This window comes from Sinocyclocheilus anshuiensis, unplaced genomic scaffold (genome assembly GCF_001515605.1).
Source record: "Sinocyclocheilus anshuiensis isolate Anshui unplaced genomic scaffold, SAMN03320099.WGS_v1.1 scaffold437, whole genome shotgun sequence".
In the NCBI taxonomy this organism is placed as follows: domain Eukaryota; kingdom Metazoa; phylum Chordata; class Actinopteri; order Cypriniformes; family Cyprinidae; genus Sinocyclocheilus; species Sinocyclocheilus anshuiensis.
This window is the reverse complement of record NW_015539902.1, coordinates 874,546-892,774: the sequence shown is the minus strand read 5'-3', so window position 1 is coordinate 892,774 and position 18,229 is coordinate 874,546. Positions and strand designations below refer to the sequence as shown.

General features: G+C 36.5%; 1 protein-coding gene across 1 annotated transcript; it reads right to left on the bottom strand.

Annotated features, from left to right (window-relative positions):
* Positions 1 to 1,035: 1,035 nt before the first annotated feature.
* Positions 1,036 to 14,006, bottom strand: LOC107686210 (protein Wnt-11-like). Its single transcript, XM_016483117.1, has 6 exons — positions 13,808 to 14,006; positions 12,176 to 12,386; positions 10,660 to 10,886; positions 9,179 to 9,459; positions 8,584 to 8,876; positions 1,036 to 2,231 (listed from the first exon to the last, which is right to left on the bottom strand). Exons 2-6 carry the CDS (start codon positions 12,256 to 12,258, stop codon positions 2,057 to 2,059), a joined length of 1,059 nt encoding a protein of 352 aa, XP_016338603.1. The 5' UTR covers positions 12,259 to 12,386; positions 13,808 to 14,006; the 3' UTR covers positions 1,036 to 2,056.
* Between the last annotated feature and the right edge of the window lie 4,223 nt (positions 14,007 to 18,229).

The window sequence follows — 18,229 nt, the reverse complement described above, 5'->3', positions numbered from 1 at the left end:
GCTTACTATCTGCAATTGTATTTGGGTTATAATCGACTTGAAATGTGATGTACGAGCATGTCGCTTCCTTCTCAGCGGTCCCTCTTTACAAATGATTTTCTGTTACAGGATTTTCCTCGGCATGTATGAACACACCAGCGTTGTTCTTGGCCCGAGAGCAGTCTCAGCATGAAAAACCCTTATGAGTTCATGACAACAGCTTGGCTAGCTAACAAGGCAAAACTGTTCTGTATACGAACTGTGCACTTTCATCATTAAAATCCTTTCAGAATACGTGCTAATCACCCCCACACTAATTTCTTGACTACCGCAAACAAACGAAACACTGTAAAACCTACAAAGTTTAACCAGTCTGCTTTTCTGGCCGAGATTGCACTCTTACAATCTCGGTCAACATGGAGAACATGTGCTTGCCTGGTGGTGTTCATGACCTCAAAGTGTTAAAACAGAGCTAAAGCCAAGAGGCTTGTCTTAACGCTAACCTCTTGAAAATCTTTCCACTCGGGTCATTCCGTGAGAAGCAATTACGCAGAAATTTTGAACGCAATAAGGAATTGAGCCTGAATTGTTTTCATGTAACGTTTCACTCCATCTACGTCATCTCTGTTGTTGCAAAACCTGAATAAAACAACAGTCGTACTTGCAGGCCCCCCGAGTAATGACTGGAAAGAGTTGAGCTCATTGTGCCAAGTGCGAGGTTTTGCTAGCACTAGCACGTTGCTATTTATTATTAGGCTATGGTGTCCAAACAAACACTTTCCCAGGGTTTTTGAGTTTGAGAGACCGGTTCTTGTGTGCTTTTAATCGGAACAATAACTAGTGTGAGATGATTTATAGAAGTGTCATGTGTAATTGTGCTAAATTGTTATTTGCTCAAGACATGGAACTTAAATGAATGACAGCTATGTTTTTGCAATCAGTCTTGCTCAACATCTCGTGAAAGTCCATTTGAATTAAAAGAAAAAAGTGAGTCTTACAGGTTTAAATGGTAAAGATTTTTAATTAGTTCATAAATATTTCTTTTTTAATTCAGCATACAAAAATGACAGTATGTACATCCACAGATAAGTGGTTCACGACTTATTACGGCCATAATAGGTGACCCACATATTCTGTTCACATGCTCAGAGAGGTTTGGCATTTGAATGTCAGCATTTTTTTATGTTGGGTAAAAATATAACAAGGCACAACACATACAGTCCAATGTCCTTGTTGATATACGTGGAATAAATACAGGTATTCTCCCTCTAGAATTGAAGTAACCAACCAACAGATGGAAGCCATTGTAAGTTCCTCATTCAAAAGCCACATTTGAAGTTCCCTTTGCGTGATCAGCACTTTCTTTATCTTGTCAGTCTATTAAACAGTCTTAACTGGTGAAAATCAAGTACCATCTGAGCATTGAGGCCTGAATCCCTTAGAACTTGGAATGTGGAATCCTCTGGAACGTCAAGCGATTCCGAAGGCTCTAAGAAGAGTGCTGAAAATCAATGCCAAAAACAGGGAAAATTTACCTTTTTAAAAAATAAAAATAAACGGACCCAGGTATTGTTTAAGAAAATAGACTTTTAAGATCTGGATAAAGGAGCATATGTTTTTATGTTTAAAAAAACAAGATGAGGAGTAAAAATCCTCTTGAGGACGGTGAGCTGGGTGTTTTTAACAAAAACCATGTTCATTTGTGCAATAAAAAAATAAAGACCAGCTTCTGAGTTTATAAAAGCCAAAAATAAACCATGTCTTCTCAAAAGCATATAAGATGGAAAAGCGTAAGACAAAAGAAATCCTCGTTGGCAACATGCTTTGGTTATTTGTGGCCAAGTAAGTCAGGTAGACAAAGGTTATGCTCCACACCCAGGCTGAATATATCTAGAACAGAATCAAGTCTTGAAATTTTCAGCTCGTTCAACCACAAAGTCTGGGAATTCGAATGAGAATTCTGTCCAGTTCTGTTACAATGAGTAGAGAGCATTCCAGATCTCCTTTAGATTAGTTTAGCTGAGAATAGGTACGTGTGACGGGGATCAGGACAATTGTCGAGCGATGGAGAGCCGACTCATTTGCACACGTATTTCTCCACTGTCCTCTCGCACTTCTTGCACGTGACATAGCAGCACCAGTGGTATTTGCAGTGGCATCGCTCCACCACTCTCTCTGAGTACGGGTTGTAGCCTCTGCCACAGCACATCAGATCACAGCTGTCACTTCCACTGGAGGTTTTATTGCACTGCCTGCAGAAGAAACAGACAAAAATAACTTTATAGTACATGCTGAATCACCAACAAACATAATAAAAACATTATTGCTGTCATTGGTTTGGCAACGATAATCACTCATAAGGAAGGCATTTTTAGGGGACTTTTACATAGTTTTTTTAACAGGTTGTCTTAAAAACAATGATAAAGCACACGCAAATATGGGTAAAATATACATTTTTATAGAAATATCTTTTCTATTATTATTTTTTATAAATGTAAATTTTTAATCATATGACATTTTTTATCAGCACTTCATATTGAGGAATATTGTTTCTATGATTTTATATTTTTGATAAAATAGTATATTTGTATTATAGTTTTTATAAAATATATAAATATATATTAAAATAAATATATATTTCTAGAAATATATATGAAAGTCCATTTTAATTTATTTGACATTAACACTTTTCAATACTGAGGACTTATATTTTTTATAGAAAAATCTGTGAAAATATTTTTTTACATTTTTCTTTTATCAGTTTTCATATTTTTGATAAAATAGTATATTTTTAACACCTTTCTATATTGAGTGACTGATCAGTTAATATTTGAATACATCTTTTCTACATGTATCTATTATCATTTTTTATTTTAAAAATATAAAACGTAAAAAAAAATTATATTTAAAAAAATATATTTAAAATTCAATATTGAGCGGGGAAAAATGTATTTACGTACTTATAAAAAATAAATAAATATACTAACAGACTAGTCAGTTGTTAGACAACTAACTCGTACCTAATCTAAACTGTTTTGTATATGGAATTTCAGAAACATGACTTCAAAAATACATTCACACAAATAGATGTCCAAACATTTCTGTGTGACCATGAGAGAAATTACTAAACATAAGCGTCTTTTCAAACCAAGGTAAACATTTAGCCCAACCACATATTAAACCAACAGCACTAAACCTTCTTATAACTCGTTTTAAGAGCCAGATGATTCGTACCCAGGGAACATTTTCTCTTGCATTTAAGTGGAGCCTGCAGACACCCTCATGTACTGAAGCCTGAGGCATCTTGAGCAATGAACAGCCCTGTCATAAATCACGCTCTATACACTAGGAGTCGGCCTGTGTGTAGCCCTCTCAGCGTAAGTGCATTGTTTTATAATTGTGTGGTGTTAATGCTCAGGGTGCTGAGAGACAGACAAGAGGGGATGGCTACTAGAGAACGAGAGAGAGAGAGAGAGGTGAAGAATACTGTTATTTAAAACTAAAGTTAAAGTCTCTCCCAGGTCAATGCTGAAAGGGCAGAAAGGCAGGTACATATGCTTTAGGACTCAATGAGTAGCATATGTTCTGCTGACCTGCACCAATGTGGAGTTATATAGTCAAACGGTTTATAATTCATGAAGAGACCTTAAATTAAATAAGAAAAGAAGTCTATATTTAGTACATTTTGCTTCCAAACTCCTAACGTCTCTAAAGTGATCTGGTTTTACCATCAGTTGAACAATTTAACAGCTGTGAGCAGAACTTTAAGTTTCATTCCAAAGTGAAAACACATTTTAAAACATCTTTTAAACAGCGCTCACTCACTTCAAGATTGTTTCTTGTTTCTTTAGTGATACCGATCATCTCTAAGCCTCTGGGATGTTGTTCTGTCTGAACTTCTAATGCGCCAATTTCATTAATAGCAGTCTTGCGGCTCACAAAGCAGCATGAGGAACATGCAGAGTAATGTAACTTCAGATGAGATACGTCCAGGGCTGCACTAAGCTTGTCATTTGGTCTCCCCATTTCTCATCGCCAAATCAGATTAGAGAAGCCATCTCTGCAGGTCTAGTTAGAGTAACACTCACGGCTCATTATCTTAAGACTCTTTAAATCACAAAGAGAGGATGTGCAATGATAGCAGCTTCCTGAATTCACGGGTGAATCTCGCTGAAAAATAAACCAGGTCACATTTCACCACAACATCAAATAAAAAAGAAAAATAGAAAGAAATGTTGACATTTCAATATTACAATATGTAGTTCTATTTTTCTTAATGTGCTTAATTATCATTAGAACAACAATTATAAAAAAACTAAGCACATTCCCACATCCCAAAATTCTCATTATAGAAACATTATAAAAACTTAGGATGTGCAAATGAAAAATGTTTAGTGTGTCAAAACACACATTTAGGTAAGACACAATTTTATAGAAATGTGTACAAAAACATTTTTTTGTAATATCTTTATTTTTTTTATTATTTGCCATTATATTTTATCAGCACTTTGCATATTGAACAAATATATTTTGGTGGTCCGGATATTTTTTTGCAGAAAAATCTGGAGAAATATATTTTCTATATTTTAAATAATTCAAATATTTCAATAAAATATATTAGCAAATAATATGAAATAATATATTTCATGAAAATTGCATTGCCATAATTTGTATGAACATTTTTACTCATAATTTGCATATAATAATTTAATATTTCTCATTACCCATCTTATTACTTTAATACAGCAGCTTTTTTATTTTAATAAAAAAAAAAAAATCTCTCTTTCGCTATATATATATATATATATATATATAAAAACATAAACACACACATATGCACGCACACGTACGCGCACACACACACACATGCACTCACACTCATATTAATATTGGCATTTCAGCAATAAGAATGGCCTTTTTTCCCAATGGGAATTGTGCTTAGTTGTCACAAAAATAATGTCACAATGTAAAAAATCTCTTCAGGCAAAACATATTCTTCATTCTTTCTGCTGATTTTGGGGTAAAACATTATATAATTATAATAACTGACCTTTCATAAAAAACTGACATCAAAACATAAAATGTTCATCTGAGGACAGCAGGTGTTTTAAAGACAGGTATGGGGTGATGGGATAAACAGAGGTGCTGGACCCCTTGCATACCAGAGACCACCATGGAAGCAACATGTGCGACACACACAGTTCCCTGTTGACGTTCTCTATTGATTACAAAACACACCAATGTCTTGTGACCAAGTACCAAGCACTAAATATATGAACAAAGAGCAAGCGTGAGTAGTCTTATCAGCACTAAGGCTGAGGATGCATACTGTGTGTTGAGTGCACCTGACATATAGCATGTCTCTAGGTTATCAGCGCACTGACCTATAATGCCTATAAAAACCTAAACACTTACGATGTTCAACTGAAAATATTGAGTTTAAGAATTTGAAAAGTTATAGACATTAATGTATTTTATTGTTGCTGCCAGAATTTTTGGAGCCGTAGTTAGGAATGTGGATTGCTGAAAATTCATGAACCAATAGTTCCACAAAGCTTAGCCAAGAAAAGCAACACTGAGCACATTAAATGCAAACATAACAAAAGCGAGGAAGCTGAGGTTATTCCATTCTTACCTAAATCTACACCTGTGTCTTCACTGATAAAGCAATAGGAAATAAGCAGAGGTCAATGCTGAAAGGGCAGAAAGGCAGGTACATATGCTTTAGGACTCAATGAGTAGCATATGTTCTGCTGACCTGCACCAATGTGGAGTTATATAGTCAAACGGTTTATAATTCATGAAGAGACCTTAAATTAAATAAGAAAAGAAGTCTATATTTAGTACATTTTGCTTCCAAACTCCTAACGTCTCTAAAGTGATCTGGTTTTACCATCAGTTGAACAATTTAACAGCTGTGAGCAGAACTTTAAGTTTCATTCCAAAGTGAAAACACATTTTAAAACATCTTTTAAACAGCGCTCACTCACTTCAAGATTGTTTCTTGTTTCTTTAGTGATACCGATCATCTCTAAGCCTCTGGGATGTTGTTCTGTCTGAACTTCTAATGCGCCAATTTCATTAATAGCAGTCTTGCGGCTCACAAAGCAGCATGAGGAACATGCAGAGTAATGTAACTTCAGATGAGATACGTCCAGGGCTGCACTAAGCTTGTCATTTGGTCTCCCCATTTCTCATCGCCAAATCAGATTAGAGAAGCCATCTCTGCAGGTCTAGTTAGAGTAACACTCACGGCTCATTATCTTAAGACTCTTTAAATCACAAAGAGAGGATGTGCAATGATAGCAGCTTCCTGAATTCACGGGTGAATCTCGCTGAAAAATAAACCAGGTCACATTTCACCACAACATCAAATAAAAAAGAAAAATAGAAAGAAATGTTGACATTTCAATATTACAATATGTAGTTCTATTTTTCTTAATGTGCTTAATTATCATTAGAACAACAATTATAAAAAAAACTAAGCACATTCCCACATCCCAAAATTCTCATTATAGAAACATTATAAAAACTTAGGATGTGCAAATGAAAAATGTTTAGTGTGTCAAAACACACATTTAGGTAAGACACAATTTTATAGAAATGTGTACAAAAACATTTTTTTGTAATATCTTTATTTTTTTTATTATTTGCCATTATATTTTATCAGCACTTTGCATATTGAACAAATATATTTTGGTGGTCCGGATATTTTTTTGCAGAAAAATCTGGAGAAATATATTTTCTATATTTTAAATAATTCAAATATTTCAATAAAATATATTAGCAAATAATATGAAATAATATATTTCATGAAAATTGCATTGCCATAATTTGTATGAACATTTTTACTCATAATTTGCATATAATAATTTAATATTTCTCATTACCCATCTTATTACTTTAATACAGCAGCTTTTTTATTTTAATAAAAAAAAAAAAATCTCTCTTTCGCTATATATATATATATATATATATATAAAAACATAAACACACACATATGCACGCACACGTACGCGCACACACACACACATGCACTCACACTCATATTAATATTGGCATTTCAGCAATAAGAATGGCCTTTTTTCCCAATGGGAATTGTGCTTAGTTGTCACAAAAATAATGTCACAATGTAAAAAATCTCTTCAGGCAAAACATATTCTTCATTCTTTCTGCTGATTTTGGGGTAAAACATTATATAATTATAATAACTGACCTTTCATAAAAAACTGACATCAAAACATAAAATGTTCATCTGAGGACAGCAGGTGTTTTAAAGACAGGTATGGGGTGATGGGATAAACAGAGGTGCTGGACCCCTTGCATACCAGAGACCACCATGGAAGCAACATGTGCGACACACACAGTTCCCTGTTGACGTTCTCTATTGATTACAAAACACACCAATGTCTTGTGACCAAGTACCAAGCACTAAATATATGAACAAAGAGCAAGCGTGAGTAGTCTTATCAGCACTAAGGCTGAGGATGCATACTGTGTGTTGAGTGCACCTGACATATAGCATGTCTCTAGGTTATCAGCGCACTGACCTATAATGCCTATAAAAACCTAAACACTTACGATGTTCAACTGAAAATATTGAGTTTAAGAATTTGAAAAGTTATAGACATTAATGTATTTTATTGTTGCTGCCAGAATTTTTGGAGCCGTAGTTAGGAATGTGGATTGCTGAAAATTCATGAACCAATAGTTCCACAAAGCTTAGCCAAGAAAAGCAACACTGAGCACATTAAATGCAAACATAACAAAAGCGAGGAAGCTGAGGTTATTCCATTCTTACCTAAATCTACACCTGTGTCTTCACTGATAAAGCAATAGGAAATAAGCAGGAAGAATTCATTGTCGTGCTAATCTGTGTGTGCAGAGCTGCTATCAGCTGAGAGCTCTTAGCTCTGTGAATAGCAGCATTACTCACAGACAGACTGTGATAACAGTAAAGAGGACACAGTCACTTTGGACATGTCAGAGACACGCGTGTACACACACACAGTCTGGCTTTATCAGGGCTTTTCAAAAAAAAAAAAATAGTGCCACCACAGGAGGAAGAGATGAGACATCTTATAAAGTGCCAATGAAAAACCTAAGGCAAACATCTCATGACACGATCATTGTGTTTAGAGACAACCTGCCAAGTTAAAATAGTTTTTAAAATGTGAACTATTTTGTTATTCTGATCAGTGACAAATCAAAGTTAAAAACAAGGCTTTTAAAGCAAGTTAAATTTGATTCTGGTTATGTCAACTTTTCAAGGCTTAAGTTGGTGTAAAATGTTTACAAATGTTTTCATGATCAATCATCGCCGTCAAATAGTGTGTCTGTTCCTACTACAAATGATTGGTGTGAATTCACATAAATGGAATATTTAATTAAAAAATATTGAATGAAATAAAATATATATTTTTAATTAACATTTTTCTCACACATTTATAAAAAAATATGATGCTAAAAATATATATTTTTTTGCATTAGGGCCTGTGAAAATATTATCAGGGAATTTTTAAACCTGACCTGTCTGGGCTAGCAAAAAAAAAAGAAGTCCTTATTGTTGAGCAGTTATGTAATTCGTTAATTAGTTAGTCTCACCTGTCCTGAGTGCCAAAAGAGCCCAACTTGTCATTCCTCATGCAATAATCCGGTGAACTCTGCAGATAAACCAGCTCATTCTCTCTGACTGGCCGGATGTCGATATCTTTGGGGACGAGTTGTTTGCGTGTTCCCATGGGCCGATGAACCACCTTAGTGGCTGACAAATACTTGGTCTTTAGGTCAATGGCGATGTCCTTCAGGTCCTGTAGGCCTCTCCAACAGGTCCGAATGGAGCAAGAACCAGAAACACCATGGCATTTGCACTTCATAACCAGAGCGTCTCGCAAAGCCTGTGTAGGGGGGACAAGTGGAATGGATTCAGATGAAGACAATAAAAAAAATGACATGTTGACAGTCTACGCAGGGAATGCAACATATTAGTGAATTTGGACAGCTTTTGCTCATTACACATCATGTATCAAATAAAAGAACAAAAACTTTGAAATCCAATCAAACTCAAATGTAATAACCCATTTTAATTATAAATGTGGTTTGAATCAGACTCCATGCCCGACTGTCTGTCAGATTAAGTCATGGGATTTTGGTTTTGTAGTGAATTGATGCCACATGGTTTCTGTGAGGCACCGCTTACCTGTCTGCCCACTTCACTATTGTGAAGATGCATCAGCTTGTTGGCATTCGAGCCAGACTTCTTCTTCATCTTCATGGGGGCATCAGAAAACTTGGAGCCCATGAGGAGACCATAATGCAGGTTATCAGCACAGCCGCCCCACCTGTACCCAGGCTCAGGTATTTCACCTGGAATCGGACCACACGAGCACAGCCTCAGGTCTCCGGATGTGCATGCCCGTGCTATAGTGTGACTTATAGCAGCTGCGGAGAGCGCATATACAAATGCAGATTCCCTCGTTCCTAAAAGACAACAAAACAACTAATTAAAATGAGTTGCTTATATAAAAAGAAAACATGAATTCTGAATACTTTGACTTTTTTCCGTTACAAAAAAGCAAAGCAACATGAGAAACCCGTCAGTATGCAGTATGAAAGGATAATGGCGGAGATTATGAAACGGTTCTCACAGTGCACATATGTCATGACAAGATAATAGGTGTAGAAACAGGAGAGGCTCAACTTGACCCTGTACAAGGTACATCAAAGGCCGTCTCCTTAGCGGTGCACTTACGAGAGGCAGAAGTGCTCGAACTCCTGACAAATGCAAACGGTCTGCGGGGAAGGACGTCATACAGTTCTCTAGAACTTCAACAAGATTTAGTTTGACCATCTCCGGCATTTGGATCACACTAAAAGCTAGTAATAAAAAAAGTCAAAAGCGTAGCATGCAAGTGTCACCGCCGTGTGGAAATTCAAGACGTGACGCTGCATCGTTAATCCACAGAAAAAAAACAAGTTGACTACACTATCTTTTTTTGGGACTATTTTTTTTTATTGATTTCATATTTCTTTAATTGGTTCACAGCTGAAAATCACAACTGTGCTGCAGGGGTCGGACGCAGGGTAAAACCATAGGCTTTAAATGACTGTGAAACCAGGAAAAAAGGCAATTCTCTGTCCATTACTGACTAACTCGCTCAATAGCATCTCTCATTGAATAGAATGGATCCTATTGTTTGTCCTCACAGTAAACGCTCCTCCTCCGTGAAGCCGCTCATCAAACGGAGCATGAGAAAGAAGAGCGACACGCAAGAATTCTGCTGTTCGGAGGTTTCCGGGTGGGCAGGGGTACGATTTCTTTTATCATGCAGTGAGGCACTTAGGCCGAATTGCTGCATTTAACTGGCATAGTCTGCGTTACCCGGAGCGAGAGTGTTTAGAGATCACCGTAGGCTGCTTTTTAAACCATTGCCCTCATAAAGAGTTAGATGGGTTCCTCAGACCTATTAAGGCCTGAATGGAAACCACACTTGGGTATAAAGAGAGGTGTGTGGTTGCCTTGAAGGGGCTGGCAATGGACGGACAGCGGCCCTTTCGCAAATTTAGGGCTTGCTGTGTCTAAACAGAACATCTGTGGATAGATTTCAGAAAAGCTTCACACAAAAGAGACTTCAATTGGAAATAAATCCTCTTTGGACATGATTTTCCTCTGTATCTCACCTCGTTCCAGGTCCGGGAGGAATTTTGGAGCATCAATAGAGGAACAGTTCCAGCGCATGTCTGTGAAGGTCTTTTGGCAGACCTTTTTAACCTCCCGTGCTGCTTGGATGATGGTTTGCATGAGTTCCAGGTTACTCCTACAGAGCTGAGCCTGAGAAGAGACGAGGCCTGGCAACGTCTTGCAGTGCTGGGTCTTGTTGATGTGTTGTGTGGTCTGCGATAGCGACCTAGATGAGGAAGTGCATATGTTTCAATGAACACTGGATGTCTGTGAACTGTGTGCATTGATATAAATGTCTTTTGAATTGTAGAAATGTAATCAAATTTTATATTACAAGTTAAACAGACACTTGAAATACTCATTAAAATGTTTGGTGGTGTGAAAAGTAATCAAAATATTTGTGGCAAGTCTTGAATTTAAAGTGACTAAATGAAGCATAGTCAAATAAACATGGTTAAAGCCAACTCTAAAATATTAGGAGTAACATCAACGGTTTCAATACGTTTGCAAAAGCGTTCTCGCACGCATTTAGGCTGTGGGCTAAAATTTTTCAGTGTCTCTCACAAAGGCATGCAAACAACAACCCATTCCCAGAGATAATCAATCAAGATTAGACCAAAATGGAAGAAGATTATTTCTGCATCGCTTGGAAGCAAGAAAAGGCACCAAAAAGCAATTGCCAATGGAAAATTTTTTGTTTATCTGCAAAATGATTTGGTTATTGTTAAAAGTTTAGTGAATGTTCCATGGTGCTGTCGGACAATGCCAGAGGATTTTTTGCAAACTTAAGTCATAGTAGAAAATGCAAATCATACATTTTATCTTAGAAATTATCTCCAGAGATAAACAATATTAATTTCAGTAAGACTTTGTAGTGAAACGTTCCGAATTGAAGCATGGCTTTGTATGATTCCTTCTCTTTTACTACAATGCACACATGTATCACTATTCATGAGAACCAACTAATGCCTGCTCTACCTTTGCCTGTTTCAGATTAGGGGCCGCCACTTTATGTTCCATGATATGCTGTGACTGACAGACCCCTGTCTTAACCTCCGCACACACACATACATTCTCCATCTTTGTTATCCAGGGAACACAGGTGTTTATGGTGGCATCTGTTTTGCATTTCTTGCCATGCAATATCAAGACTGTGGAAACCTCTACCAGCATCTTGTGCATGCAAAATAGCCTCTTCACGACCCAATTTCTCCACCATCAGGTTTTCGATCGCAATGCATCAGCAGTATGATTATGTGAATCCAAAACATTGTGCAGAAATCAGAAGTTACCAGGAAAATAGTATTCAGTTGGATTTTCCTTTGATTTAATAGAATTAAGTTAAAATTCTGTGAAGATTTTTTCCAATCCCGTTTTTTCACTACCAAGAAAACATCTTTTCCCAGGTTCCATTTTTTTCATTGCAGATGATTTGACAAATCAGTCAGCTTGTAAAACATCTTGAATGCATTTTAAACAGTTTCGGTATATAATAAAGAATAAAGAGCAACTCACAGCCATCTGATTCCTGTGCACTGCTGGGACAGGAGCAGGAATGTAAGGAGACACAGCGGGAGTGAAGGGAAGGTTCGCTTCATGCTGTACAATAAGATCCAGCTCGATCAGAAGACACTGATGCAGGTGCTCGCTGACCCCACTGCTTCTTGACACAGTTATTATTAAAAGCCAAAAGACATGGCACTTATTCCTTATTTCCGTCCCTCTCCTGCTTGGAAAAATAAAAATCAGATTTAGATTACACAGATCACATGCAGCGGACTCTAGGTTCATGTTATACTCTGATGATTACTAATGTGCACCAGACATACTTTGAAGATTTTTTAAAATATAAAAAAGTCTTTATAAATAGCTTTACTATTGCTCCAATATATTTAAATTCTGTATAGTTATTATGTTATTCGATTGCATTACTGTATCACTTTCGTTACTGAGGATTTAATATCATTTAAATTAAAAATGTGTATTTGTTTTTTTTGTATCTCCTTGTGACAAGAAAACACTGAAAAAAAAAAAGCTAATTAAAAAGTGATTAGAACAGCAATATGTTTTATTAAAAAATATGTACAAATTTTTCAGTGTTTTAGTACTCTGCATGCAAATTTCTGAAATATAGGTGTGGCAGTATTTGGAATGTTATCAAATGTTCTCAGATTATTCCATCTGCTGAAATAGGAGGGCAATAAACAGATACTAGCTCCCAGTGGACAGGCTGTCTGGCCTCTGGCAGGATGCTTTCACATACAGACAGTGATTGTCCAGATTGCAGAGAGCTTGCGTTTTTTTTTTTCTTCTGGCTATAAACCTACACCAGAAAACTTTACATTAAAAGTGCAATTACTATTACAAACTTAAATGACAATATTTATAGTACTTATTACATTTAAAATGTTTTCTGCTGTTGAACTTACCACTATAATTTCAACTGTAATAATTTCTATTATTTTATTTATTTTCAGTCGTTTTCATCAATAACAAAATGTAAAGTGCAGATTGTAACTTTGATACTACATTGATTTTACTAACACATTTTAAACAGCTATTAAACTTTTTTTATTTTCAGTTTTAATGCGTTCTTTTTAAGTGAAACAAATATAAAGAAATACAATGCAGTTTATATCCTATGCATTATCTATAATTTAGATATGCTACCATCGTATGGCCAGCCATACGCAATTCAAATATTTTAATATTTCTTCAGAGCTCTTATACAGCCTATGTAGGCTAATTAAACAAATCTCACATGATATATAAATAACGGCTATTTAAAGATATGAGCGATTAACTTTTATTGTGTGTAGATAGATGCAAAAGCAATAAAACAGCTGTTTCGCTCTTGCAGGCTGCGGTTTCTCTAAGTTTGACTTTATCTTTTATCTCGTTTTTTTCACCTTGGGTGGAAACGAGGTAAACTTAAAATGTAATTAGTTCACTCGATAGAACCCCTTTAGCTGGTCTACTATTTAGGTAGCCTACTATTGCAGATTACTTCCCAGTCAATTTACTTAAACTGCATTAGGGATGATATTTAAAAGCTAAAACATCTTTAAGTAAGTTGAGATACGCTATCAAGCGTACCAAGTTAAGAAACTTTGCGCACAATTAATGGGAACGCACTTTCATCCTCACCTTTATCAAACGGAGACTGACGCCAAAAAAATGTGCAAAGTAATCCAAAAGTGTGTTTTATTCAAATCCAGCCAGAATTGTCTAGCCAAAGGTCTAAATGTGCGTTAATCCGTTTTTGTAAAGTCCAAATGAGAAAGCATCATGCAACAGTCCACTGATAAAGAGATGCGTGTTGATTTTGCGGTGCGGTGTTACTCGCGCGCTGGAATCTGCTGGACTGACGCTGCAGACGGAGCTCGAGACTATATGAGCCCACGCGCCACTTTGATCTCGCGCTGATGTCAGGGGCCATTAGCATAACAAAGTGGTTAAGGTTTCCAAACCAAAGAAAACGCTGAAAATATGATCTGTGACACTCCGACATCTCGCTACTTTTGACACGGAATTTCAACGGTTTTTTAAAAGGCTATGTTCATTATGGGTCAGTCGTCGAAAAAGGTGCGGTTTGTGTCCCTCATGAATAGCCTGTGTGTAAACGATGAGTTTGAAAAATTACCACAAACTCTTACTGTGATATTGTAGGAAATTATTTAATTTATAATTTTTTTATTTCCTTTTCTGTTTCCAATTTATTCCAACACACATTTCAGTGGAAAAATATATTTATTATTTCTATAAATAACTTTAGATTAGGTTAGAATAAAAACTGTTGTTCATAACTATGCTCTATTAAAATTATTTACAATTCCATAAATACATAATGACATCATCATCCTTTCAGGATGTGAACTCAAGGACAAAGGTGTGATTTATTAGCACTTCATCTTAGATTTTGTCAGTAGGGCATGATTTTAAATAGTCCACCCTGTCGCCATTATTTTGTACAGTAGTGATTTTTGGAGTGGATATTTGTTGAAATATCAGCATTAAATTTCCTTTCTAATAAACTACTCATGATATCATGCCATCGGCTAGTATTATATTGTAAAAGCACTAAATGGAACAGACACCCTATTACTAATTTCCTGCACTGTAAACCTCGAGAGGTGAAAAATCGAGGGAGCATCCATTTCAGGAAATAAAATCACAGAATTTGCTACAACGTTGGAAATATTGCAATTCTAGTGTTTGCATGGTCCATAAAATTAAGTAGGCTATGCGGCTGTATTCCAGAGTTTCCACACTCGTGCCATTTACAGTGCTGTACACGGCACATATTGGCCACTCCAAAAACAAGGCAATTTTCCAAGGACGCTAATACTGATTTCAACGTGATGAATACGTCCTGATGCACATTTCATATTAGCCACTATATGACAAAGGTTGTTCTACATTTCACACGATAAATGATTTAACCTCCAGAAATACTCCCAGTAGCCCATTGAAGTCCACATCTGAGCAAAGATATTTCCTAATTTATAAAAATGAGCTATTAAATTCTTTTGTTGTTTTTGGTCTATCAAGAAGTATAAAAGAGTCCATTAAAGGATTCATTATCGTTATGGATTGCTAATAATAAATATAAATGTGTTGAGAAAATATTGTTATAGAATAAAAAAATAGGCCAGTATGTGTCTATTTATTACAGGTCGCACCACACACAATGGCCAAGTTAATATTTTAACCATCTAAGGTAACTGTCATTTTAACAGTGTCTATGGTGTAATAAAAGTCAAGATGTTCTCTGGCCATATGCTTCTCTTATTAACCTGGCTCTCTGGTCCAAAAATGCCTCCTGCAGTGAATTCCTTAACACTCACACAAGTTTCCCCTGTGAAACACACCACACAACCAAATTTTCGAATAACGATGCAATTAAAATACAATCATTAAGACTTTTTCCACTGTTAACAGTATCTACTGTTTTATATAAAGCAGGCAATTCCACTGATTTTGTGGTTAAGTGTTTAAAAGTAGGTGTGTGAGTATAAGTTTGAAACAAAAGAGCAAGCAAGAAAAAAACTAACAAGAAAAACAAACATCAAAGCTAAAGTGCAAAATAAAAAAGGTCCACACGCTGCATATGAAAAAAATGTACATGAAATTTATGGCAAATTGCTTGTAAAGTACAAAACAGTGTTACAATAGTAAGGTCAAAGCAGATAGGCCTACTTTCCAGTAAATGAGCAATGAAAGTCTGTTTTGTTCTATGCATTTTTTCCTACCATCTACATATTTTTTCGTAACACTTGCAAATGTTTGAACGAAGTTATTCTCTGACGCTCCTCAACATCAAAAGAAACCCAATGGATGTTTCTCGCTATTAAGTTGAATCGAACTGCACAGATCCCGTTTGTTCAAGGTCTTGCGTGTGTATGAGTAAACGCCAGGCGCTACTTATTATCTTGAACTGTATTTACTTATGTGCAGTAAATCACACACTATAACCTTGATTGACCCACCGAATGCCTTTCTTTTCACGTCCTGTTGCATAATAAAGCATAGTGAGGGATGTCAGGAAGACAAAATGTCACACAGACTTAAATCATTCACTCTAATGAGGCCTGCGAGAGAGGCATGATATTGGAAACTGTAGGCATGACTATTTTAGTTTAATTGATTTAAGAAATAATCTAATAAACTAATCCTTCTCTCGCAGCTGAAACCAAAGCAGCGAACAGAAAAGAGGGCAGCATGTATACTTAGAGCTAATCTGATACTCTTAAGAGGTACCACCGACAATTGCCGAAGCATGACATTTCCATTCGCCGCCAAGCTGCACCGTTTCAGCTCAATATAACGTGAAATGCCCGTGGAGCTCTAATCTCGAACCAAAGCTATGGGAAAGCAAATATACGCGTTGTTTCACTAAACACATCTGCCCACAGCAAATGATTTAAATATGCGGGAATGGGAATTAGCCAAACTGAGGGGGATGTGCTGGAGATAACGTTTGCATAATGAATCATCTGCGATTCAAATGATGCCAACTGCTCCGCACTATTTGTCTTCTATCTGAGACATCATCAGACACATAGCACCATTTACCCTGACACATATTCAGATCGTTCATTCTGAGCTTGTTGAAGGAGTGCAGAGACACAGTGCCCCCTGTCCCCTGACGTCTCGGGTCTCTGCCGTGCTCACAGCTGTCTCATGTCTCAGTGACTGTCAGCGGCGCAGAGCTAGAACTGCACGGCTGCATCTGAGCTGCACATCACACTCCTGATATGTATCACTAAGAATCAGTGTCACTAAGAATCACTAAAAAATAAATCTGTCCTAATGCCTGTTAGTTTAAAAAATATTGTCATCAGCAGTGAAGATTTAATGTCTTGTGACAATATTCTATAATAAAACCTCTGTTCATCATTATATACTGTATTCATTTATTACTTGATACTAAACATGTATTTCTATTGAACAACCATGAATAAATATATATAAAATGTGTGTGCGTGTATAAATTAATGCACACAATATCTATATGTACATAATCTACTACACCATTCAAATATTCAATAAAATAACAGAAATTACCCTAACTTTTGTTCCAGTACGCAATATATATTGACTTTCAGACAAGTCTAACTTGAAATAGAAAAAGTGAGACACATTGCTCTGTGTGAATGCATGGTTCCAGCAACGAATGGTGGGAATCGTTACCCGTTTGAGGGAAAACATCTACACAGTCCAAACAGAACACAGCAACAATGTTGATTTGAAACATTGTTCAGCAGCTCTGTGTCTCCGACAAATACAGAATCCATTTGTTTGAGACACAAGAAAGGCGACAACGTCTGTTTGGTGCTGTCTGCTACGCCGTAATGGAGAGTCTGTCGTTGACTGGCTGTTTAAACTAGGAGGAAATGCATCATTTTGGCTGCAGCACTGTGTCCAGCCAGTTTATTTAAGCTAAGGTGGGAGAAGCTTTGTTTTGGCTGTTCTTTTGAAACCTGTTTAATTAGGCAATCTCATAAAAACAAATCATGATTTAATAGGCTGAACGAAGAAAGACCTGACAAACAGCTTATGTCGGCATGCCAGTATCCTGAGGTTTTGTTTCTATTGCAAGCACGGTGGTGCTAATGTTCAAATGGCTTAAATGTAAGCAAATTACTGTTTAAGAGAACATTTTAGGAAGTTTACATACACTAAACATCAAGAATGAGAACCGCTCCCCACTTTCTTATTATATGCTGAAACTAATTCAATGCTTTCAGTGCACAAAAAAAGCACAGAAAATGCTTTTGTGTCTGGGTTTGTGTGTTCTCAGGTGCTTTTTGCTGTAAAAACACTAGGACAGTCAAACTCAGCAGGAGAACTCGGAGAGAAAACGTTCAGCGTCCAATTCAGACTGTTTAGAGAGTTTGGACCTGTTCTTCAGAAAGGGGCCATTTGTTTAGGACTGGCCCTCTCTCTGCTCTTTGAAGGCGATGGCCCCTTTCATGTACCAGATGGGAGGTACTTTCAAAAACACAAGTGACTTGTCTCACTGTATGGGAAACATGCACCCGTTTGTTTTTTGCTATTGGTGTCTGG